At 29.0% G+C, this 26,375-nt stretch overlaps 8 protein-coding genes across 9 annotated transcripts; 2 read left to right on the forward strand and 6 right to left on the reverse strand.

Annotated features, from left to right (window-relative positions):
- Positions 1-1,304: 1,304 nt before the first annotated feature.
- Positions 1,305-9,471, reverse strand: FBXO11 (F-box protein 11). Its single transcript, XM_075821915.1, has 8 exons — positions 9,055-9,471; positions 4,919-6,532; positions 4,626-4,833; positions 4,412-4,541; positions 4,133-4,343; positions 2,433-4,053; positions 2,266-2,364; positions 1,305-2,184 (listed from the first exon to the last, which is right to left on the reverse strand). Exons 2-8 carry the CDS (start codon positions 6,363-6,365, stop codon positions 2,055-2,057), a joined length of 3,846 nt encoding a protein of 1,281 aa, XP_075678030.1. The 5' UTR covers positions 6,366-6,532; positions 9,055-9,471; the 3' UTR covers positions 1,305-2,054.
- A 4,288-nt stretch (positions 9,472-13,759) lies between these two features.
- LOC113797664 (glutathione S-transferase Mu 1-like) lies at positions 13,760-15,753 on the reverse strand. Of its 2 annotated transcripts, XM_027348080.2 has the most exons (4): positions 14,946-15,753; positions 14,737-14,874; positions 14,617-14,635; positions 13,760-14,553 (listed from the first exon to the last, which is right to left on the reverse strand). In XM_027348080.2, the coding sequence occupies exons 1-4, from the start codon at positions 15,045-15,047 to the stop codon at positions 14,036-14,038; spliced, it is 777 nt and encodes a 258-aa protein (XP_027203881.2). In that variant the 5' UTR covers positions 15,048-15,753; the 3' UTR covers positions 13,760-14,035. The 2 variants fall into 2 exon arrangements, with proteins under 2 accessions (XP_027203881.2, XP_027203880.2); XM_027348079.2 differs by having other exon boundaries at positions 13,760-14,635; positions 14,946-15,742.
- A 498-nt stretch (positions 15,754-16,251) lies between these two features.
- On the forward strand, positions 16,252-18,205 carry LOC113797682 (FAD-dependent oxidoreductase domain-containing protein 1-like). The gene is made up of 2 exons (XM_027348101.2): positions 16,252-16,940; positions 17,000-18,205. The coding sequence occupies exons 1-2, from the start codon at positions 16,332-16,334 to the stop codon at positions 18,131-18,133; spliced, it is 1,743 nt and encodes a 580-aa protein (XP_027203902.1). The 5' UTR covers positions 16,252-16,331; the 3' UTR covers positions 18,134-18,205.
- LOC113797686 (calcium load-activated calcium channel) lies at positions 18,143-19,263 on the reverse strand. Its single transcript, XM_027348106.2, has 4 exons — positions 18,874-19,263; positions 18,735-18,812; positions 18,510-18,684; positions 18,143-18,445 (listed from the first exon to the last, which is right to left on the reverse strand). Exons 1-4 carry the CDS (start codon positions 18,935-18,937, stop codon positions 18,214-18,216), a joined length of 549 nt encoding a protein of 182 aa, XP_027203907.2. The 5' UTR covers positions 18,938-19,263; the 3' UTR covers positions 18,143-18,213.
- A 446-nt stretch (positions 19,264-19,709) lies between these two features.
- Positions 19,710-22,329, forward strand: LOC113797684 (uncharacterized). The gene is made up of 6 exons (XM_027348102.2): positions 19,710-20,518; positions 20,581-20,696; positions 20,773-21,006; positions 21,073-21,219; positions 21,280-21,456; positions 21,527-22,329. Exons 1-6 carry the CDS (start codon positions 20,050-20,052, stop codon positions 21,893-21,895), a joined length of 1,512 nt encoding a protein of 503 aa, XP_027203903.2. The 5' UTR covers positions 19,710-20,049; the 3' UTR covers positions 21,896-22,329.
- Positions 21,924-23,659, reverse strand: LOC113797688 (soma ferritin-like). The gene is made up of 3 exons (XM_027348108.2): positions 23,303-23,659; positions 23,173-23,204; positions 21,924-22,585 (listed from the first exon to the last, which is right to left on the reverse strand). Exons 1-3 carry the CDS (start codon positions 23,385-23,387, stop codon positions 22,166-22,168), a joined length of 537 nt encoding a protein of 178 aa, XP_027203909.1. The 5' UTR covers positions 23,388-23,659; the 3' UTR covers positions 21,924-22,165.
- A 793-nt stretch (positions 23,660-24,452) lies between these two features.
- On the reverse strand, positions 24,453-25,807 carry LOC113797685 (enolase-phosphatase E1-like). Its single transcript, XM_027348104.2, has 3 exons — positions 25,322-25,807; positions 24,896-25,170; positions 24,453-24,828 (listed from the first exon to the last, which is right to left on the reverse strand). The coding sequence occupies exons 1-3, from the start codon at positions 25,732-25,734 to the stop codon at positions 24,683-24,685; spliced, it is 834 nt and encodes a 277-aa protein (XP_027203905.2). The 5' UTR covers positions 25,735-25,807; the 3' UTR covers positions 24,453-24,682.
- On the reverse strand, positions 25,775-26,312 carry LOC113797689 (transmembrane protein 203). The gene has a single exon (XM_027348109.2). The coding sequence runs from the start codon at positions 26,310-26,312 to the stop codon at positions 25,884-25,886; it is 429 nt and encodes a 142-aa protein (XP_027203910.1). The 3' UTR covers positions 25,775-25,883.
- Positions 26,313-26,375: the final 63 nt, after the last annotated feature.

Genomic DNA, 26,375 nt, shown 5'->3' on the forward strand with positions numbered 1-26,375 from the left:
TCCTGCATTTTAACGCATTATTATTTTTTTAGCAACCGGGAAATTGCCGTTCATAAATGACGACTGATAATTCATCTCATTTTTAATAATTATAATCTTTTTGTATTTTACAAAAAAAAACCAATTTTTTTTTCAAAATTAATTTCCCATTGATAAACAAAGTACAACCGAACAGAATCCATACAAAAGAGTTCGAATTGCGCATCTTTAAAATGAATTATATTTTTGTGGTAGTGGTAAATGGGTAGTAGCCGATTCTGATATTCGAAATATGGTGTCCGTCCGGTTTTGTCAAAAAAAAAAAAATGATCAAATTTCAATTCGTTCGATTCGTTTCTGTTCAACAACAAAAGAACAAAACGATTTTCGATTTGTTTGTCAAGCAAAAAAAAAGAAACAACAAACAAAATGCAACAAGCGTATTGAAAACATTTGAAAAAAAATGTCAATTACAGAAACAAATCAAAAATCAATCTGTTAAAATTATAATTGTTTGTTTGTTTTTTTCTTAGATAATCGGCTTAATAAGCAAAAAAAAAAAAAAAACAAATTATAATGTTTCATTTAAATTATTATTAAAATGAATAAATCGATGGTCGATGAACTTCAATCATGATGATGATGAGAGAGTTTCACACAACAAATCACTAAACATCATTCATCAACAGCGAAAAGAATCTGTTTAAAATAAAAAGCGCGTAAATGTACAAGGTCAAACCGAAGAAAAAAAATGAATAACCGGTTGGTTGCTATACACGAAAAAAATATACAGAATTTGATTTGTTTTTTGGCCACAAAAAAAAAAAACGAGGCGCCCATCTTTATCGTTTGAAAATCATCATAACGATCGAAATAATGACCGAAATGAGAAACGATGATGATTTACTATTATCATAAATGTCATTGGACCAACAAAATTGAAAGCAGAAAAAAATCATCATTGTTAGACACAAGGTGGTAGTATGTGGTTGTCGGTGGCATCAATATATCGAACGATAATTGTTACCATCATCCATAATGAATGATGCGTATGTGAGTTTGTCCGTTTCGAATGATTTTATAAAAATTCGGCTGTTCGAACTTTTATTCGAATAGATAGATAGATTCTGTGCAGTGGCAACATATAACGCTATAGCGCATTCTGCTATGCATAGCATTCGATAATGATGAACATCGCTTTCGGGAGATAATTTCAAAGAACCGGCAAAAAAAAATGATTTTTGTAAAAGAATTTTGAAACTTTCAATCCATTTCATCAGATGGCGTTTGATATTTATTCAAAAAAAAATTTTTGGTCAAAATGATAATGTGCGTAATGTGTTTATTTTGATAATGATCCAAAATATATGAAAATAATTAATTTGTTTTACAAAAAAAAGAAAATTAAAAATTGAAGAAGCTATCTATAAAATATGTGTGTGTGTGTAATTAGGCAAAATATGATTATCATTTTTTGTTGAAAATTTGAAAAAAATCAAGGCGCAAAATTAAAAAAAAAGGGTTAATTGAAATCAAGTACGGAGAAAAAAATAGCGGGAAGATTTTTGTATGAGAAAAAAAAACATTGGTCGAAAGAATCCGGGCCGAGTATACAAAACAAAAAAAAAAATGTTTGGAAAATATCATTGATTTGGGACAAAATCTGAGTATATGGTTGTTTGGAATTGCACAAAATTTTGTTTGTTTGTTTTTCCTGTTACAAAAAAAAACCAAGAAAAGAATTTTTTTTTTCCATAAAGAGGCAGCCTGTTGTGTTTGATAATGATGATGATTATCGAATGATGATTATAAGATTTTGAACAACTAAAAAAAAGAAACTAATATTATACAAATGTAAAAAAAATAAAAAAATAAAATTCCTAAGGAGTGTTTTTTGTTTTGTACAATTGATTAATTGGGGGAAAAAATTGATTAATTTTCTAAAGTTTCGTCGAAATTTGTTTTTTCTTTTGGAAGAAAAAATCATCTTTGGTATCTGGTTGTTCTGGCATCTCAATTGCACAATTGTTCATAATTGTTCGTTTCGCAAAACATATTTTTTTTCTTCTTCTTCTTTAATTAACCATAAGTGTATGTGATTCCATTGGTGCTGCTGAATCATATAATGTATCAGTATCTTGTGTTGGTTCATCTTGTAATTGACATTGATTGCTTAATGTTCTTGCTCCACAATCGCAAAAAAATCTAATCAAATGAAGGGGAAGAGAGATAAAAATGAATAAAAATTAAAACCACAAAACAAACAAAACAATGCAAACAACATACCGATCATGACGAATAAATTCAACATCATGTCCATTATGACAAGTTTTTATACAATTAACACAAATAGCATTTCGATCTGTTGTGTTACATGTTCGACATCTATAGAGAATAAATTTCAAATTACCATTAATCATCAAGTAAATTATCATCAAACAAAAAAAACTTACCGAAAAAAATCATGCATTGGAAAACTTGTATATGATGATATTTTATATAAACATTGACCACTATTTACTGCTTTCTCAACTGCATTATGATTATCATAGATTTTATTATTTTTTAACATTGGTAATACACCTGATGCCAGACATAAACCACCAAAACGATTATTAAATATTTGATTAAATTCAAGTATAGCTGTTGCATTGTTTGTAATTTCAACGCCAGCAGCTAAACCATCAAATATACGATTTCTTCTTAATAATGGATGTGATTGTGTTGATATTAAAACACCGGCTTGTGCATTACGAAATATATCATTATCTTCCAATACACCTTTACCACCATTAAATATACATACACCACCATCACGACCATCATATATTTTATTTCGTCTTAGTGTTGGATTTGAATCAGTTTTAATCCAAACACCAGCCATAGCATTATCAAAAATTTCATTTTGTTCCAATAAACCCAATCCACCATTATAAACAAGTACACCACCATTTTGACCACCCCAAATTTTATTCTTTCGAATAACCGGATTAGATCCGGTTCGAATCTGTACACCCGAATAAAGATGATTGAAAATATCATTTTCTTCTAGACGACCATGACCATTATCATAGAAATAAACACCAACTTGTTTACCCGAATGAATTCGATTACGACGTAATGTTGGTGTTGATCCGGTTGTTATCCAAACACCGGCCAATGTATTTGCATAAACTTCATTTTCTTCAATCAAACCAAGACCTTTTTCATGAACATAAATACCACCATGTTGACCATGATGAATTTTATTGAATCGTACAATAGGATCACTAGCAGTACGTATTTGAATTCCGGCTAAAGCATTTCCATAAATATTATTATGTTCAATAAGGCCACGTCCTTCACCAAATATATAAACACCACCTTGATGGCCATTATAAATTTCATTTCTTCGTATGGTTGGATTTGATTGTGATGTAATCCAAACGCCAGCAAAATTATTCGAATGTATACGATTTTCAATAAATTGACCACGACCAGATTCATGAACATAAATGCCACCAGTTTGGCCATGATGTATTTCACATCTAGTTACAGTTGGATTAGCACCAGCTTTTACTTCAAAACCGGCAATACGATTATTATGAATATTGTTTGCTTCAAAATAACCTAATCCATTATCGAATGTAAATACACCAACATCACGACCATGATGTATATGATTACGACGCATAATTGGATTTGCATGATTCTTAACCCAAACACCGGCTAATGCATTTCTAGATATTTCATTCTCTTCATAAATACCTTGTGCATAATCGGTAATATAAAGACCAACATTTTCGCAATCGCTAATATCACAATGACGAATAGTTGGTTCGGAACCAGCACCGGAAACACAGACAGCTGCACCAACTACTGATGTAGAACGAATTGTACAATGATCAATTGTTGGTGAACTATTTTCACCAATCTTCAAACAATAATGTTTATGATGTTGTGCTGAAGTTGATTGGTCGGGTGTAAATTTCAAGGTTACATATCCTAAATAAGCTTCACGTGCACCTTCAACAAATGTTATGGTTGATTCGGTTTCTTTTTCCAAAATAACATTCTCGACAATATTTCCCGAAGCTAGATATCAATCAAATCAAATAAAAGAATTGAAATGAGAAACCACTATATAATAACTAACTAATTTGTATATACTTACAAGCACCAATAAAATTAACATTCGAATCAATCATAAGATAATCAAATTTATAATGACCAGAATGTATAAATATAAAACAATTATCAAAATCTTCTGAATAATTATATGCTTGTTCGATTGTATCGAAATAAACAATCGATTGACCACGATATCTTTGTGTATTTTTTTCAATTTGTTCTAATCGTCCAGGTCGTACATGAATACCATAATACTGATTGAAAAAAAAACAAAAAACAAAAAATTAAAACAAAATCATCGAAAAAACAAAAACCAACTGACCAATTGTTGAAAACTTTCTTTCCAAGGATTATCTAGATCACATTCAGTGGCTGGAACTAATTCAAATTTGGCAACACCACGATAAAACATTGGATTATCATATTCATAACGATCTTGGTAAAGATTTTTCCTGTTTATTTTAAAAAAATAAATAAGCAATATTAAGAGATAAAATATGATAACACTAATGGAATGAAAAAAAAATACAACATACCATAATTTACAATCATTAGCAATTTTATGGAATCGTTTACAAACTTCAGATACATGGCACAGGTCTACTTCATATAGATAAGAGAATATTAAAAGCAATACTTCATCGGGTAGTTGATAAAGTAGATAGCTTGCAGCTGCTCCATCTTGTACGGTTGTTGTTGTTGTTGTTGTTGTTTGGCTAACGAATTGATTTCTATCGGCAAATGCTATTTCATTTTTGTCAATATCGTAAATAAAAATTTAAAAAAAATTAATCTAAATATTCTGTCAAAATAGTGACCTCAAACTAACCTTTCGTTGTTGTTGGACTATGATTTTGTGATCGATATGAACGACAATGTTGTCGAATGATTGTTGAATGATTTGTTGATGATAATGAACATTCATTGATTGTTGTTGGTTGTTGTTGATTCGGCACAATGGAATTATCATTAATCGATGATTGTAAATTGGATTGATCTTGTTGAGATGATGATGATGTTTCAACAACACAACAATTTTGATTTAAATTTGAAACAGTTTTTCTACGTAAATCATAAGGCGATGAATGATGATTATGAGGATGATTTACATGAGAATTATTTAAATGATGAAGATGATCATTATGAGATTCAAGGCTTAAATTTAAATTATTTGATGAAGATTGTTGAGGATCAGTTGGTGATGCTGAACATGCATTATTATCATCGGCTAATAAAAGCATATCTTCATGATCATCAATATTAGCCACATTATTTGTTGCCGTCGTCGTCGTTGTTGTTGTTGATGATGATGAAGTTTTTGAAGACGAAGAACAAGAAGGTAAATCTTTTGTTAATGGAATATGATTTTGTAAATCGATCGTAGATGAATTCTGAGAACAACAAATACTATTAATAGTATCCAAAGAGGAAGAAGAAGTAGAAGAAGAAGAAGAGGTAGCTATTATCGATTGATTATGAAATTCATGATTTTGTTGATGGCTACCATTGGCAGAAATTATGGAAGACGTACAATTCGTTGAGGTATTATTTGATGATGATAATAGAGGAGGAGAATCTTGTTGACTGGATTGTTGTGGTTGAGATTTTGAATCAAAATAATATGGTGGATTAGCTGATGATACTGTTGTTGTTGTTTCATTAACAACAGCCGTCGCCGCAGCCGCCGCCATAACAACATTGGTCATGACTGGATTGATACATAATTTTTTCTTTACTCTTGATAAACTTCGTGATCTTGATGCTTGTCTAGCTAATTTTTTAACTGAAACACGATTATTATTAGGCGATGGAGATGATAATGTTGATGGTGATGATGAAACGGATGATGATGATGATGTTGATTGTAATAATGATGGTAGTGGTGGTGGTGGTGGTGGTGATGATAATAATATTGATGATTGTCTTGAATCAATAGTCATTGATATTTGATCATTATTATCGATTGATATGGAAGATGTATCATTATTATTATTATCATGATGATGATTATGATGATCATGGTCACCATCAATATGATGATTTAGATGATAATGGTTATTATTATTATTTATTGATGTTATTCGTGATGTAAACAGGTGTTGTTGATTATTTGTACAATCAATATCATCATGATCATCAGGATCATCATCAACAATATTATTATTATGGTTGTTAGTTCCAGAAACAGTAGCAATATTATTTGTATTGACCATTGTTGATCGTTTTTGTGATTGTTGTTGTTGTTGTTGTTGTTGATTATTTTGATTTATGAACATTTTTTCCCCGTTATTCAAAAAATTCAAATATGGCAGTGAACATTGATGATATGTTGCATAGGCCAAAAAAAATATGGATTTTTTTTTGATCAAAAAAAATGATGATGCTTTTTATCTAGGATTTTTCATGTTTTCGATCAATATTTGTTCGTTGTTATCAAAAAAATCTAATGAAAAAAGAAAAAGAAAAAAAATCAAATTAAAAACCAGGAATTTCATAAATCAATCTGTCTGTTTTCCCCCTCACAAATTTTCATACAATATTCATTTCGGAAACAAATAAATCATCAATCTCACTCTGTGTGAATACACCGGGTAAACCAACAAAAAGATAATAATAATAAAAAAAAACCGAAACATTATCTTTATATGTGGATATGACACTTATGATAATGATAACAAGGGGGAAACAAGGAAAAATATTTTTTTTTTGGCTTTTTTGATATCTGTTCTATTAGAAAAAAAAACTATGATAACCTAAATTAAGATCAAAAGAAGAAGAAGAAGAAGAAGAAGCTAAAAAAATATAAAGTATTAGTGTAGGGTCCTTGGCAAACAAAATTTATATAAAAATAGGACACCTCTAACCTAACCTAAACTTGGCTAAAAACATAACCAAATATTTTTATTTTTATCATTAATGATTATTATGATTATCAATTTTTATAATAATAATTTATTCTATAAGAATTAATTAATTAAAAAAGAGAGGGAAAGAAAAAAAGAAGTTATTTATAATTGCTGATTAAGAATTTTTTTTGTAATTTTTTTTTCGGTGGTTTTTAATTAAAGGCAAATAATAATAATAATAATAATTTACAAGATTCAATTAAATCAGTGTTGATTATAATCATAATCATCATTATAAATATAAATTTTCTATTAATGTTTTTTTTTGCTTTTTATCTAATTTGAAATGGAAACAAAAAATGTTAGCTATTTCGACAGCAATGAAATCAAAAAATGCAATTTTTTTGGATTTAAAAATCTCTCTCTCTTTCTCTCTCTCTCTCTCTCTCTCTTGCATCGTGATCATCAACTTATCGATGGTAAAGAAAGAACAAAAATGATGATGATGATAAAACCCATCTCTCTTTTATTGTTATCTGATGAATAGAAAAATTTTCAAACCAATAGAGATCATCATTAGGAAATCAATAGGGAGATTGACTATGAAAAAAAAACAACACTCACATGAGATTATCCATCATCCAACAACGAAGAAACTAAATACACAAGAAGAGAAAAAAGATTTCAAGCATATTTTTTTTTCGAAACACCAAAAAAAAATACAGGGAAAAAAAACCTGACCAAAACAAGAGAAAAAAAGAGAAAATAATATATACCTACAATGAAATTGAGGACACAGACACACACACATATGGCAAATGAAATGAGAGTAAACCAGGTAAAACAAAAAAAATTGAACCATGAGAAATAGAGAAAACCAGAAAAAAAATGAATGAGATTTTTATGGCTCTCTCTCTCTCTCTCTCTTTCTATAGCTTGAAAATGACCCAAAACGATTGTAAATTCCTATGATGAAGACTAAAAAAAAATCAATCAAAAACAATAAAAAAACAACCAAATAAACAGAATTTCTAGAATTTCTTGAAAAAATCAAGGTAATCAATCGAAGACTAAAGAATTTTCTATTTGTTTTTCATCCGAAAAAAATACATTTTTCCGAACGAAAAAAAGCAGAAAAAATCGATTGATAAATGTGGTTGAAAAGTTTTGTATTTTTTTTTGTCGGCTTTTTTATGATGATGATGACAAACAACAACGAATTGTCCTTTTTTTTCAAACAATGATATGGATATATATTTTTTTTATAATGGTCATCAAACATCAAATATCATCATCATCATCATCAAAGGTTAATGATTCGGGTCAAATCTGATCGTTACACATTATCGTTGATATAGGTGTGCATTACACACACACACTAATACTATCTTCAACGAAACGAAAAACCTGACAAAAATTATCATCATCATCATTAAGGTAAATCTAAAACGAAATAATCCATTTTGGCTCTGAGATAACCGATTTAAGATTTGAGCCATAAAGAATTCAATGTTTTCATTGACACTACTCACCCCTGTCATTTGATGATTTGGAAAAAAGATTCAGAATTTTTTGTTTTTTTTTAAGAAAACAAAGGCATTCGAAATGAAAAAAAAAATTCTGTAAAAGATTTTCTCACACACAAAAATCATTGAAAGGATATTTTGGAAAAACTATTTCACGATAATTATTATGATGATGATGATGACGATGAATGTGATTAGATAAACCCCGAAGATACAGATATACAGATCAAAAGATTTTTCGAATCGAATGAATGGATGGATGGTTAACAATGATGGTTGTCTATTTTTTTACAGGAAAATAATAATAATAAAATCTGGTTAATGATCACTGAGCTTGAACGAATCTATCGAATCGTTGTTGTTGTTAGTGGTGTAGGTAAAATTTCAAAATTCACATAAAAACATGAATAAAATGGATCATCATCATCCATTCATTTTAGATAAAGATCCATTCAAATCTAGAAAATTCATTTGGAATTATTATCAATGATAATAATAATGATAACCAAAACCAAAATAAATCATAAAGAAATTGAAAACAAATAATAATGATAATCATCATTATCTTTGAGAATTTTCAATTCGATGATTACCTTATTGATAAAACAAACACACACACAAGAATCTTCAAATATGGATGATGATAATGGATCAAACACTGAACAAACTGAGAACACTTTTAGGAACAAAACATACACTTTAAAACAGAAGAAGAAGAAGGCTCAAAATCCAGTAAAATAATTTTTTCAAAAACACCAAATCTTTAAACCAGAAAACGTATCAAAAAACACAGTCATTTCATATATGATATAGCCCCAAATAACAACAATAATAAACCATCATCATCATCAGAAAGAAACGAGGGGAAACAAAAACAAACTTCAAAAAAAAAAAATATAAAAATTACATAGAAAACCCGAACACAATGGTGTATTCGTATGGAAGTTTGAATGAACCACAAAAAAAAAATTTTCGAATGAAAATAGAATTTCGAATGTTATGATGATGGATAATGGAATGGAATGAATGAAAGAAACGAAACGAAACGACGACGACGACGACGACAGGATCAACCAAAAAAAATATATTTTCGTAAGTGATAGACGTTCATATCAATGAAGGAATTGAATATCGGATTCGTGGATATCCATGGAGGGGCGGTCCAAGATAACTTGCCGAGAGACAGAGATTTTCGAATGACAAGGGATACAGTAGTGGTAGTGGTAATGGTGGAAGTAATGAGGATATTGAATGTAGGCAGGTGTATATTGTTTGTCTGTCCAAACAGTGAGATAAAATAGCAGAACAAAAAAAAAAAAAGGAAATCTTTGATTTTGATTCGAAAAATACCGCTTCCATTCCTAAAACAATAGCAACAGCGCCATCTAATGTTTGATGAATTTAGATATTCGATGATTCGAATCTTGATGATTCGAATGAAGATTTTTTGTTCGAAAAAAAAAGAAAAATCAAAAGTTTCAATTTTTTTTGTCAAGAAAATCCAAGAAAATCATCGAAATACCGTCAATCCAGCAAAGAAAGAAGAAAAAACGACGAATCTCGTGAGAACGAAATGAAAAGAAAGAAATAATGAAATCCCAAATGTGTAAAAAAAGGAGGAGGCGACACGAGATCATCATCCACCATCATCAGTCAAACTTATGGTTCAATTCTTAATATGCGAACTTTACCCACAAATAATCATCATCAAACAAACAAAAATGGTACCGACCCAATCTATCTATCTATCTATCTATGTCGACAACCAAACCATACACGTATCAAGATAGCAATACTACCAACAACAACAGCAGAGAAAAAAAATTTCATCAAACAACGAAAAAGACTATGAAAAAATGTCGGTTCTATGTTGCAAAAAATACGTGCGAGTGTAAATACACACAGAGTGCAAAAAAAATCGACAATAACAACATTCGGTCGAACGTTCGAATCGTTTGAGCGCTTGGTCCCCTCCTCATCTTTTCAAAACAAAATGAATTCAGCCGGCCATCAAAAAAAAAAAAAATCTTTTCTCACACAATTTTTTACCTTGTATATATTTTGGGTGTTATTGGCTATGGACAAACAGAAAAAAGGCTAGGCAAGTGCATCGAACCCCGTGTTAAAACATCCCAAACCAACCGACCAAAAAAACAGATCTTTCATATCCTTCCTTCTTTTTTGTTTTGTTTTGTTTTCAGAGGCAAACACACACACCATACCAGCAGTGTTCACTTATACCACCATCATTATCATCAAAATGGTGAAAACTTCAGAAAAAACAGAGAGAATATTTTTTATCTGAACTGGACAAGATTGAAATGAAATTGAAACTGGATGGCCTTCGACCTCCAAATTCATTCGTTGATATTACTTACTTACTTTGCACGCGTTTTTCTTTCTCTCTCTCTTCTGATGATGAGAAATAATCTGATATAATTATATATCCCCGGCTCCAACAACAACAACAACAAAAGAACGAAAGAAAGAAAGGTTAGCGACCGAATCTGGTAAAGTTTTTTTTTTAACAAAAACAAATCATGGAATCCGTAAAAAAACATTACCAAAAGACTTTCTCATCATCATCGATGGATGTAACAAAAAAAAAGGTTATTGTGCTTTTAATTAAACTTGAACCAAGCAAAAAAAATTGATGGAACCAGATGTGTATCCCGATTGGATTGTACCAAATAAAAAAATCCATTTCAATCAAAAAACATTAACATTAACATCATGATCCATTTGATGTGCACACCATAGGGTAGATTTTTTGTCTTTTTATCTAATTAATTGATTGAGCTTATGATGATGATGATTATAACCAGGATAATTTCGAAAATACAACCAACCAAAAAAAAAAAAAAAACAAAAACAAAATAAAATCAATCAATTTCAATTAATTCTGTCAAAACAGCTGTTCAAAATTAAATTTCCGGAATATTTTCTTCTAAATCTCATTTCCGTTCTGGGAAATTTTCTTGCTGCTCTGTTCTGTTCTGTTCATTCGATTCGATTTTTTGCAAACATTCGAAATTTTGCTGTTTTTTTTTTTGTTTGTCGAATGTCAAAAATGTTAATTCTGATCTAGAAAATTAAAAATTCTGAATGAATGATTTTGGTTTGGTTTGGTTTGATGTACGTCAAATTTGATTATGTTAATACACAAAATCATCATCCACCACTGATGGGTTGATTGTATCGATCATTTTCAATCATCATCATCATCATCATCAAATTCAAATTCAAGAACAAGTTCGAGATCATCATCAAACAAGATACAGTGTTTATTTTTCTTGTACAAAAAAAAACCAGGATAAATTTTCATGAAATTAAATTATAGTAAGTAAGTTCAACCCTAAATGCTGTCACATCTGATGATGAAAATGTGTTTTTTTTTTGTTTCATTTTTTTCTCGGTCACGATTTGAATGTCAGACAAAAAAAATTGAACAAACGAACCATTCAAATATCGAACCGGGTTGATTTGGCTCTCGAGAATCCTTTTTTTTCGGGAAATTCCTTCAAGAATCATTTTGGAAACAATTTCGGTCCGAAAAAAAGCCAACATGAATTATGAATGAAGATTTTCAAACAAACAAAACAAACAAAAACTTAACGAAGAATAAGAAAAAAAGGTCATTCAATTGTTTACAATCATCAAGGTATATTTTTTTGAATTTTCTTTCTTAGTTTTTTTTCAAATTTCCATTTACTTTTTTCTTCCAAATTTACAATCCCAATATTGTCCTTGATATTTTTCTTTTTTCTTTCTTCAACATTTTAATGATTTCAGGACCCTATTTCACATGCACTCTCTGTGTTGGCATTTTCTCAGTTGCTTGACTATTTCTTGAAAAACCGTTTCGGTTTTTCTCACACACAAAAACTCAAAATGAATGAATGTTTCTTTTCATTATTCAACAATCACGGTGTATATATCGTCAAAAAAAATATAATCGACAAAATATGTTCCACAGGGGTCACACACACACTAAGCTTGGAAAATTTCAACAAAAGTTTTTTTTTTTGGTGACAAACCCTGATTTTCTTCATTTTCTTACGCGGAAGTATTGTAATCTGAACGGTTTTTTTTGTTTCGTCTGGATCACTTGCTTTCAATATTGATCATCATCGTTATTGTTTGATTTTTTGATCCAAAAAAAAAAAAAAAAGTTTTTATTAAACGAAACTGGCTGGGAATTCATCGTTCACACAACACAAACACAAACACAGGTCATTCATAAAATGGGGGGTGTGGGACACACAGAAAGTTCGACTATTTTGTTTCTTAGGTCAAAATATCCATCATCATCATCAACATTCGAATGTTGATTCATTCATATACACACCCCCTCTTCAAAATGAAAAAAACCTGTGTTTTGTTTGTTTGTTTGTGCAACAAGTTGACCTCAATTTTTTTCAATTTTTGTTCAAAATTTCTTCAATCACACAATTGAATCGATCTAAATCTAATCGATTTGATTAGAATTTTAGATCTAATAACGATGATGATGACCAATGTGTGTATGCGTGAATTTTGAGCGTGTAAAATTTCCAAAAATACGAAAAAAAGTACCCTACCAAAAATGTAAGTAAAATTAGTTTTTAAAAATGAAAATTGGTCTTCCATTGGTGGTGATCTTAAATGTTCTTGATGGTCATTTATATTCTCTCTTACTCTCCCTTATGTTATAGATCGAAAAAGAACGACGATTTTGACTTCAATTTATGTAATTTGTCCTTCATTGTGTGTACTCTGGACAAAAATCTAAATCGAAAAAAGTAAAAAAAAAATAAGAAACTCCCCTCAACAACAATCTTTTTTGAACAAAGCCATTATAAAAGTTGATTTTCAAAATTTTTCTTCCAAATTTGATTACCAATTCATTCAAAAACACGTTCATACAAAGAAACACACCATAACACAATCACACATATCTTTTATATGTACAGAGAGTAAAATAAAACTAACCACTTGGGTCATTCTTTAGAGAAATGAAAAGAATGAAGAAGAATTGTTCGTCGTCGAACCTAAACGTCGACCTTCGTAAAGTAAAAGAAGAAGAAAAAAACGACAATTCGTTTCGACAATCATCATCAAGATGAATAATAACATAAATTGGAGAAAAGAATGCTTAAGGCAAAATACAGCCTGAAAAAAAAACATTATATTCATTCGTATAAATGCTTTTCCATTTTTCGTCTTATGGTTCTTATCGATGAACTAAATTTCACAAAACAAAACAAAAAAAAAGATAATGGTCACCACTTGAACCATCAAAGAAACATACAAGTGTGATTATAATTCAAAAAAAGAAAAAACTGAATTTATTCTTTATTTTTTTTTTGTCAAGAAAACCAAAAACCAAAATGAAAAGAATCAAAACCAAGAAATTAGGTAAAACAAATTAGATAGATAGCAATTTAGGTTAAAATAGAATCGAATGTTGATACATATTGTTTTCATAAATGTTGTGTATTTTAATTATTTTCGTGTGTTTTTAAAATGTTTTTTTTTTTGGTATTTTTGTAAAAAATGTTTACCAATTTGTTTTATATGGTTTGATTGGTTCAATCAAACCATATACATATCTTGTTCAGCATCCGATGATGATATAGTTGTATCATGAATTTCTTGTTCCAATTGTTCAGTTGGTTTATCACTAACCGAACGATTAAATGTGGAAAAAAATTTTGCTTCATACCATGCTATTAATAAACCGGATGGATGACGAATATATTCCTGTGAATATTGATATTCTTTAATTGTTGGTAATTGTTCAATACGTTTTAAATATTCAATTAAATTTTGACAACCATATTGTTCAAACAGTTCATGATACAAATAATGATGTTGATCAATATATTCATAAGCCATAAAATCAACATATGATAATGAATTACCACAAAAAAATGGCCGTTCTTTTAAAAATGCTGATAATGCACGAAGTTTATCCGGTAATCTTGCCAAATAAATTAATCGAGCTTTTTCAAAATTTTTATTTGTTGATGCTTCAATAAATTCATTACGATAATCACGTAATTGTTGTTCCAATAAATCTATTCGGGTACGTTCTTTTTCCGATTGTCCAGCTAGATTATGTTTTTTTGCCAAATAACGTAATATTGTTAAACTTTGTGTTAATTTTAAATTACCTTCAATATAGTATGGTAGCTACCGAAAATCAATCGAAAACAATGAAAAAATCAATGAAAGAAAAAATCAATGAGACATCGATACTTTTCGAAAACAAGATAAACAAATCAAAAACATACATTTGGAAAATCTAATTCCAGATTAAATTTCGATGAACGCCATATTATTTTATCTTGATCACATTTACCAAAATTATAACTTTTTTCCTTGTAACGAGTTTTTGTATAATGTAACAATAACCGTATTGGTTGGGCATTCTATTAATTTGATATTTACATTTTTTTTAATTAGAAAAAAAAACAAAAATTTCAAATTAGAATTTAATTACACCACGAATGTTCCAATAGCCAAGAATGGGAACATTCTCTTCATTGTCTTCATCGGATTGCTGCTGCTGCTGTTTCGTTTTGTTTTCCTCCGGAATCGTCATTGTTTGTCTTTTTTGAATCCAACGTTTGTCGGGTAAGTTTTAAACAAAAATTGATTTAAGCTGAGTGCTGTACTTTGGATCAAATGCAATATTTAAACAAAAAAAAACGGATTATCGTGCCAAAATGTTTGTTTATAATCGTTGACCTCGAACAAAAACAAGAAAAAATTTTCCAAATGATAATGGCTTTGATCGTTGATCAATCAATCAATTTGATTTTTTGATAAAATCAATATATTATCATTCGATATTTCGAAAGAATCAAAGATCAAAAAAATCACAAGACTAAATTGACACAAATAACACTTGAAATCAAACGAAAAAAGAAGAATTCAATTCCATCATCAGAGGTAAAAATCAATTCTTTAGTTTACTTTTGTTTTGTTTGAATGTTGATGATATTTATAATGATGATTGTCGAAATTACGAATGTTTTTTTTTGTTCAAATATCATCATGATAATCATCAATATTGATATCTTTCACCACTTGTTTAAGGACATTATCACAAGGCAAAAAATCCTGTATATCACTTGGCTTTGTCATTCGATTTCGTTGTTTTTCAAAAACAAAAAATTTTTGGCTCAAAACATTCACGTTAAATGGTGGTGAAATGTGTGTATATGGCTGTATGATATTATGGCTGATGATATGGTTTGGTGTGTGGCAAAAATGATATTCACAAAACACAAAAAACAAGACAAGACTGGATACTAAACACAATATTTGTAGCATATGTATGGTGTAAATGTAGCGATTTTTTTGTTGTTCCTTTCTCTTTCGTATACTTCAATGAACAACGATTGAATTGATTTTATCAACAAGTTTTTTTTCCCCAGTGATGAAGTTCATCAATATCCAATATCCAATATAGTCTCAGACAAAATGTTCAGTTAAAAAAAAATTTTCCATTACATAAAAATTTCATTGATTTGTAATGGATTTTTTTTTGATTTCGGAAATAAATTTTTGAAATCTGAAGGAACTGAAAGAAAGGAAAACTTGTTGATTCCTGTTTTCAATGTAGTCAGTTGATGGATCGATTTGTCGTTAATGAAATGAATGATTCGCAGATGAGAAACTTGGACTATTTTTTTCAAAAATTTTGATTTTTTTTTCGCAAATTTTTTGCAAATTTCAAAAAATCCAAAAAAATGGTTTCGAACATTTTTTTTTTTGGTAGTAGGATTTTTGCTCGAAAGATGGCGTAGCTATCATGGTGAAATAAAAAAACACAGATGTTCGAATCGAACCGAAATCAAAATAAATCACATTTCATTCAATCATGAATGGTTTAATTAAAAAATCGTATCATTTTCCAAGAAAAATATTTCAAATCTCATTATCATCATCATCATCAACAACTAGGCAATTATATTATCGAAATTTTTCCTCATCATCATCATCATCATCATCATCTGGTGATGATGATACAAACAATCTTCCAACAACCAAACAATCCGATAAAGTAATAGAAAAACCAAAACAAAAAGAAAAACTTGAACCACGAAAAATTGTCGTACTTAAAGATCATGAAAATGTTTATGGTATAAAAGATAAAGATGCTGATAATAATGCTGTAAATATTGGTCCGGATGGTGTTCCATACAATCCAATGAATGATCCTTATTATAGTAATGAATTTATGACATATAAATATCCACAATATTTTACAAAATATTTAGGTTTTAAACGTGCAAAAAATATTGTTAAAGAAGATATATCAATATTGACTAAAGGACGTATACATAAAACACGTGAAGAACTTGGTTGTCCAAATCATGTTGATATTTGTATATTTGGTGGTGGTATTATCGGTACGGCTATTGCTTATTTTCTTAAGGAAAAAGCACCTTTCGGTTATAAAATTGCTGTGATTGAAAGAGATCCTAGTGTAAGTGGCTTATCTGAATCATTTTTTTTTGTATTTTATAATGAATTTTTTTTTGTTAGTTTACAAGATGTTCAACAGCATTAAGTACCGGTGGTTTACGTCAACAATTTTCATTGGAAGAAAATATTCTTATGGCACAATATTCAGCTGAATTTATTCGAAATGCACGAAAACATTTGAGTATATTGGATGGTGAACCACCGGATCTTAATTATCATCCACAAGGTTTTCTTACATTAGCCGATGAATCACAAGCCGAACAATTAATAAGAAATCATCAAAAACAAATCGAAATGGGAACATTAGTCGAATTATATACGGCCGAAAGATTAAAGGAAAAATTTCCAATGATCAATACTGATGGTATTGTTCTTGGTTCATATGGTGTACAAAATGAAGGATGGTTTGATCCATTAGCATTGTTGGTAGCATTCAAAGCTAAAGCTCAATTTTTTGGCACTGAATTTGTTAATGCAGAAATATTGGATTTTAATTTCAATTATGATTATCATTATGAACAAACAACTTGTAATTATGTAGTTGTTCGTGAACCAGATGGTAATGTTCGTCATGTTGAATTTGGTTTAGGTGTTATTGCAACCGGTTATGAATCACATAAAATAGCTAAATTTTTAGGTTATGGTGAAAATGTTAATGATTGGCGTTCAGCTGTAAATTTTCCAATCGAACCAAGAAAACGTTATGTTTATGCATTCAATAGTAAAGATGGACCGGGATTAAATTTTCCATTTCTAATTGATACAACCGGTACTTATTGTCGACGTGAAGGTCTTGGTGGAAATTTTATCTGTGGTAGATCACCATCCAATGATGAAGAACCTGATATCGATACACTTGATGTTGATTATTCTTATTTTGATCGTCGAATATTACCATTATTAAAACATCGGGTAGAACCATTCGAATCGGATATCAAATTAAAAGGCGCTTGGGCCGGTTATATTGATTATAATCGTATCGATCAAAATCCATTAATTGGACAGGATCCATTTTTTAAAAATCTTATTTGGGCAACTGGATTTGGTGGTTTAGGTGTACAAATGTCACCGGCAATTGGTCGTGCTATGATGGAATTTTTATTAAATTCACAATATCAAACAATCGATTTACGTGCATTTAGCTGGGAACGTTTATTCAACAATCAACCACTGAAAGAAGCTTATCAATATTAAATTAGTTAATTTTGTTTTTTTGTTAATTAAATTTTTATTTTCTACAATTAAAAAAGAATGATGATTATTGAATATTTGATTTATTTATTGGGCATTGGTCCAAATATTGTACCAGTTTGTTGATTCGCTGATCGTGATGGTGCAAAACCAAGAATTTTTTGTATATTTTGTCTTATAGACATTGTACATAATATATAAAGAAATATAAAAGAACAATCGGTAAAATCATTACCAGGTAGATTACGATGTGAAAGACCTTGTACCCATGATATTGGTATAAATGGTAATTTTGCTACAACTCTACCATCAAAACTGTATCATAAAAGAATACATTTAGAAATTACAAAACAAAAAAAAAACAATGGAAAAAACTTACATGCTATTAAACATAGATAATAATGCTGTAAATGTAATACCGATAGCAAACATTGATTTCATTTTGACCATTGAAAGATCACGATTATGATTTTTTAGTTTTTCTTCTTCACGTTCCAGTTTCTTTTTTTGTTGACGATCACTTGTTTCACCCATTGATTCTTTTTTCTTTTCCACTATGGAAAAAATTTAGAAATCATCAAAAAAATAATAGCGAAATTCTTACATTTTTTACATCGTTTTTCCACTTCATTTTTTAATTTTTTATATTTTTCCGTTCGATAAACAAGAAGCCATGTTAAACCTATCAATTCGATTGTAATCAGAATTACAAATTTTTTACCCAAAACAAAATAAAAACAAACCTTCACCCAATAAGGCTGTAAATGATGATATAAGAACAATAAGAATGGCATCATATGGAATCATTTTTTTGTTTTTGTTTATTAAAAAAAGAAAGAAATTTTTTTAAATTTACAAATAAAATGAATTAAAGAGAAAGAATTCGAATAAACAACAGCTGAACAAATCGATGATGTGTGTTTTTTTTTTCTAAACAAGCGACTATATCAACCTCGACGAGGAGACATTATTGAAATTGATCGGAAAATTGTTTAGCGCGCTAAATTTGAATTTTTTTTGGTTTTAGTTTTGTTTCGCTTGAATCAATTTGAAGAGAAAATTTAATTTTCTCCAGGTGCATTACCCGGTTCATAATTTTGTCATTTTTGTCGTGATTTTTTTTGTTTTGTTTTCGGCTTGACAATTTTCAAGATAATTTTCAACGAAAAAAAAACAAAAACAAAAACTGGATTTTATTCAATTTAAGTTAGGTCAACGGTATTATTAACACGGTCAACAACAACAACAACAACAGAAAAAAATGATACAGCAGTCAATTGAATACTTTATCCATCCAATCACAGCCACACACATACTTACCAAACTTGAATTTTTAGTTTTGTTTTGTTTGCCTGTTTCTCTATGCGTATACATATAGCGCATACATTCAAGGTTAGATGCTTTCTAAATGGATTCTATTCCTTCGCTACCTTTGTTGAATTTTTTTTTTAAATTTCCATCATTGCTGTAACCAAATCATAAATATATAGGAACAAAAAAGTGGGCAATCAGTTTAATTAACACACACACACACAGCCAAAATAGGCTGGCTACCTGTTTGATGCTTGCAACTTTTTCATCTGTATCATCATTGAAAAACATTAATGTTGTAAGTGTGTGTTGTGTGTCTGTGTGATGAAAGAATCGATTGAATTCCTGAAAAACATAAAGCTGTTTGGCTGGTTAGCTAATCGGTTGGTTGGTTGGATATTTCATTGGATGATTCAATGAAAAAAGAGTATTTTTTTAATCATCATTATCATCATCATCATCTTTACCACCACCACCACTACAAGCATCCCAAAACAACAAAACAAAAAATCACAGAAAAACATTCATATTTGATTACAGTGTGCGTGGTGATTAAAGTGCAACAAGTGTTTTGATTGAGAAAATTTGTTAATTTTTTTCAAAAAAATATGGATACAATTGATCCTTTGAGTGAAATACAACAGCCTGTAAAATCTTCAATGGAAGAAATGGATAGAAAAATTGAAACAAATAATAATAATAATTCTTGGGTTCGATTTGATGAACAATCATCAAATGAACAACAACAACAACAGATTAATCAATCATCATCTTTAACAACGAACGATTCAACGATAAATAGTGACAAAGTTGATGATCATGATGATAATCTCCAGGAACGTGCAATAAAATCAACAAATTCTTCGGATTTGATTGATAAAAGTCAACAACAACAACCATCGCAACAATTTGCTACAATTGAACTTTCAGCTAATCATCATGTTCTTCAGGTTAATAATAATAATAATGGTGGTGGCAGTGGTGATAAAGTCAACGATACCAATATTGTTGCCGGTAGTAGTAATAGTTTAAAATCAAATCATCATTCATCAAATCATAATCCAAAATCTGGTTTCAGTAAGTCCAAATGAATTCTTGGTCATTTTTGAAATTTAAAATTTCCAAAAAAAAACAACCAGGTAATGGAGATATTATTGTTACATTATATCCATTGAATGATAATTGTGCATGGTTAACACCGGCAACATTTAAAGCACATCTTGTACCGGAAGAATTAATGGCACAGCCATTAACTGTAAGTAATTATCATTTCAGTAAAAGAAAAAAATCAAATCAAATTAATTATTCATTCATTCATTTTACTTACCTAGTTAACTGTTGAAGATTATGTTTCAACAATGAGTATTTTACTTAGTGATTATCGTTTTCATTTATATATAACATTACATAAAAGAATATTGGCCATTTGGTTAACGTTAAGCATTATAATTTTATTAGGTATATTAGCATCAAGTACAAAAGGTTTATCAGTATTTTTATCCGGAATTTTTTGGCTAATATTAAATGCATTGGGTATATTTTTAGTTATTTTTATTAAATCAAGGGTAAGATGATTATGAATCAATGAAATGATGATTAATATTGTTTTTTCTTTTTCAAATAAAAAAAAGCTATATCGAATGCTTGAAGAATGTATAGCACAGGTAAATACCATATTTGGTCGTCATAATATATTTCTTGGCATTGATGATCGTGGACATTTTAGTTGTCATAAAATTAATTTAATTTTTGTCTATTTTGATACAAAATATTGTATTGTAAGTATGCGGAATTGTAATTCGTGATTAACTGGTGAGGAATTTTATTTTTTTAAATAGAAATTTTTACAAGATATGCTAAAAAACAATGACAACAACAAAACCATACAGCAAAACAATCGACAAACAACAACGATCGATACATCGATTTTAAATGATGATGAAACGTTTGTTGATAATGGTGATAATATTTATATTACCGGTTCGAATGGTACACGGCAAATTTCACAAAAAGAAGTATGTTTATTATTTTTTTCTACTCAAATGATAATTTGAATAATCTTTCTATCGTTTGTCAATAATCAAGAAACAAGCGGAAAAACTTTTATTTCGTTATTCACAACGTTGGATCCGGGAATATGGTCGTCAACGTATGTCATTGTCAATCATTCAACCACAACCGGAACAACAACAACAACAATCACAGCCACCAATACAACAACAATCACAACAATCAAATAATACCGATCAGCCAATAACATTGGCCATACAAACTGATATACCACCAAGACATTGTAGACAGGCAAAATGTTTTTGTCAGTATATTGAAGAAATGTATCGTGGTAAACAACAACAACATCAACATCAACAACAATCATTTGGAAATTTTTGCCTTACATCATTGATGCCATGTATTTCAACGAATTCACGATTTATTCCATCATGTTGTCGATGAAAGTCGAAACATTAAAAAACAAACAAAATCTTTTTCAAAGAAATTTATTTATTTTTTTAAAATATCATCATTATTATCAACTATCGAATGATATTATTCAAATCTGGATTTAACAAAATAAGAAAAAAAACATTTAAAGAAAAAAAAAGAAACTTGAATTTTTCATCATTTATGATGATGAGGATGTTCATATATACTACGGATTGATTGATTTTTTTAAAATTTGCTTCGCAGATGTTCGATAATGATATTTTGTTTATCAAGTTCCATTTATGATTGTCCTTGTAAGGTATGTTTATCGAAAAGATATTCACCTAAACCAGGACCACAACGACGTAATTGTGTAACATAATCGGCCAATTTTTTAATTGCTTCAACTTGTTCAGTTAGATAATGTGTTTCCAAAAAATCAGCAAATTGTACATCACTATTTTTAGTAGCAACACCATGTAAATCCAATAATGATTGATTAACAGTTTTTTCCAATTCTAATGCAGCTTCCATTGCTTCTAAACCGGATGTCCAATCTTGTTTCACTGGTTTAGGAATATCATGCAATAAAATACGACCACCACGTTGATTTTGAAATTTCATCAATCTTTCAGCATGTTCACGTTCTTCTTTGCTGGATTCATCGAAAAATTTACGAAATCCAGGCAAGGCAACATCTTCACGATCAAAATGAAAAGCCTATTTTGAAAAAAAACGAAAACAAAAAATTAGAAAAAAAAACATTTTGAATGACACTTTTTGTTCAAATTTCAATCCAACAACAACAACAACTCAATGACAAACGGATATGAAATCATTATCCTTTTTTTTGTTGTTGCCAAAAATCATTGGTTAAAAACCTTGGAACTAGTTTTCTCCCAAAACTTAATGAGCTGCTTGATTTTAGTTTATCAATTTGTAATCATAATTCTCTAATTCATTCAAGGGAAAAAAATCACAAAAATGATCATGCGCTTGTTTGCGACTGTTCAATACGACGAGGAAGAAATAAAAATTAGACTAATCGGTAAAATAACAAACAAATAATGGATAATGCGATGAATGACGTGAGTCATATCATGAGAAAACGAAAAAAATCGAATGATTTTTTCGTTTGTTTGTTACCATTAAAAACTGAAAACTATATTGATGATGATATATAGGGGGATTTTGAACAAACAAACAGAAAAAAATGGACCCTAAATAAAACTTGTCGAATGATAATGAAATTTGAGATTTTTTTTGGGTAAACATCTGAATACAACATCTGAACAAATAATATTTACCAATTGCTGATACACATACGACGCATACAATTCTATAATTTTTGAAGAGAAAAACAAAACAAGAAAAAATTTTCCATTAAAAACAGGGAATTTTCATTAATTTTAAAATCATCATCAAGATTCTTCTTACCAAGATTAATTTGTTTATTAACACCAGCTTCACATTCTTTGTGATAGTTTTGTCGAACCATTGATATTTGAGTTGATTCAGCCATGATTGTTGTTGAAATCAAGTTTTTCTTTCAAAAGAGAAAATATGAGATTCAAAAAGTTATGAAAATTTTTTCAAATTAACAAGAAAAATTTGTTGTTGTTTTTCAATTTCAATTTTTTTTAATAACAAAAATTTCGAATGAAATTTGGACGATCAAACACTGTTGATGCGCACCAAGAATAAGTACAAATAAATTTTTGTTATTGAATTTTTCAAATCAACTTTGTTTTGCTTTGCTTTGTTGATGTTTTGCAAATGAATGGAATATGGCTCGTTGTTTTTTTTTTTGCTTGTTTTGTTTTTGAATCAGGTTTTTATATATGAAAGTATAAAAAAACTGCTATCAAGTTGAACACCGAAAATGATTTGGCAATGATATCTATCTTTTTGTATATATCATTGCGGCGGTCGTAGTGGTTTTGTTGATAATGGTGGATAATGGTAGTTGTCGTCATCATCATCGTCGTTGTGGATACAATGTGTACCAGCAATTTGAGAAAACAGAGAAAGAAAATCTTGAAAAAGAAAAAAAATGTAGATGTTTTTTTGCCATTGCGTGCACACTATTCGAATGAATAATATTTTCTACCCTAATCACACAGATTTTTTTCTTCAAAAAAAATCGAATGTTTTTTTGTTGAAAAAAAAATGTTGTCAACCAAAAAAAAAAATTGACCATTTTTCAATTTCCTTAATTTTTTGTTTTTGAAAAAAAATCAACAGAAATCTTATCTGTATTGATGATTGGTGATTGATGATTTGATCAATTGAGATCGATTGATTTGCTGAAAAAAATACAAATCAATCATTTTGATTTGATTATAAAAAGTGATAATCATGATGATTATAATGTGGTTATAAGCACGGATACTTTGAACTTTGTTTTTTTGATTGACAATCTTATCCTTTTTTCATTTCTTATTTATTGTCCATTTTGTTGCTTGTGAAATGATCGAAAATAAATAATTATCATTTTAGCTAAAACTAGAAACGAAAAATGATAATTTAAATAAAAATTATCAAGTATACTAAAAAAAAGCACAGTGCAATTAGGACAAAACAAGGATAAAACGGGGTAGTAGACATTTTTTTTTCTTTATGCAAATTAAAATTTGAAAAAAAATCAATTTGAAATTATTTCATCATCATCATCATAAACAAAACTCGTGATAAAATGACATGGGATTGTTTTGTTGTTTGGTTGGTTGGTTGGCTGGTTTTCGCCTATTCTTTTTCGTTGTCTTATGATGATTATTATTATAACGTTTGTTTTGTTCAGTTTGATTGATTTGTTTTTCAAACAAATTTAATTTTTTCCAAACGATCAGTATGTGAAAAACGTATTAGATAATATGATCTTGGTTGTGATTGAAATTCAACAACCGATGGACGTAATAATAATAATGTTTGAAAATTTGCTTTTTCTTTGGCCATTTTTAATTCTTTTTTTTGTAAAAAAAGAAAAAATTAGTTATGATTTTAAAGGGTTAATTTTAAACAGATATTTACCTCTTCCTTGATGACTGATCAAAAGAATTTCACTTCCATTAGTAATTTTCATTAATTCCATAATTTTTTTCCAAAATTCAATATCTTTTGTTCGATTACTACCAATCGATTGTTCATCAATATAATAATCAAATAAATCGGATATATTACCATCATCAGTTGATGATAATATTAATCGACAAACATCTTTATTCATAGTGTTTAATGTTAGCAATCCCAATTGAATATTCATCGATTTCCATCGATTTAAATTTGTTTTTGCATCCGGAAAAAGTCTAACCAAACAAACAAAACAAAAAACAAAATTTAAAAAAGAATGTTTTTCATTTCAAAAAACAGAAATTCTTATGACTCGAATTCTTATGATTCGAAATGATCATGCGTCGTTCGAATTTCGAATTTCAGTTTTAGAATTTCGAATCTTACTTTGTTTTAATCAAACCTTTACGATAACCATCCATCCAACATAATCGTAATAATTCTAATGTACTATCCGACATTGTAATATGATTATTAATTTGCCAATGTATAAATTTTTCACATGAATCAATAACATCCATCCAATTTGAATGATCACGATCAAAATTTAATATTAATGGACAATCTTTTTGATTATTATCAAAATATTGTTCAAATGATTCATGTTGAAATTGTATTGTGATCATATCATAAACAAATTCTGAATCTAGCCAATTTTCTTCAATAAATCGTCGAATATTATTATTTATAAATGGTTTTAAACATTCATCTTGCCAATTTATCGGTAATATTGTACCAATTATATTGAATAATATGATTTTTGGTTTAAAAAATCTTATCGATTCTTCGTTATCGGTCATTTGTAAAAGAAAAAGAAAAAGAATAAACAAATGAAGAAAATAAACAACCAAGAATTTTTTATTTCAAATCAACCAATTTATAAAACAACAAAACTATAATTGAATTAACTAATAGGATTTTGTTTTGTGTGTGTGTGTGTGTGTGTGATTCAAATACGAAAAGATCTACAAATCAAAATGAACAATAGAAAAAATAATGGTAAAAATATTTCCGAATAATTAACAGCCAATTTATTTTCTAATTTATAAATTAGAAATATTTTCACTAAACAAAGCATACCTAAACGTGCCGTTACAAATATAAAACGTATAAATGCTTGACGAATTTTACCGGTATGATATTGACGAATAAATATAATAATATTAAAATATCCAGCTAATGAATCATTTAAAAAATATGGAAAGAATACATGCCACCAATTAAGCTGTTTAATACCGATAATTTCCAAAAGATTAAATGGATTTTCCAATTTCCAAATCAGTATAAATGAAAAACCAAATGTAGCCAACAGAAACATCCACAACTCAAACAATGTTACATTTAACCATTTAGAAAATTCTTTCCATGTATAAAACATGACTTGATTTTAAATGGAATTTTTTTTCTGTTTTGATGGCTAATTTTAATATTTTCAAAAGAT

Source organism: Dermatophagoides pteronyssinus, unplaced genomic scaffold, assembly GCF_027571235.1.
Source record: "Dermatophagoides pteronyssinus isolate colony J.1.1.1.1 unplaced genomic scaffold, Derpt_VIB-CSIC_2022.12 sq0014, whole genome shotgun sequence".
NCBI classification, from domain to species: domain Eukaryota; kingdom Metazoa; phylum Arthropoda; class Arachnida; order Sarcoptiformes; family Pyroglyphidae; genus Dermatophagoides; species Dermatophagoides pteronyssinus.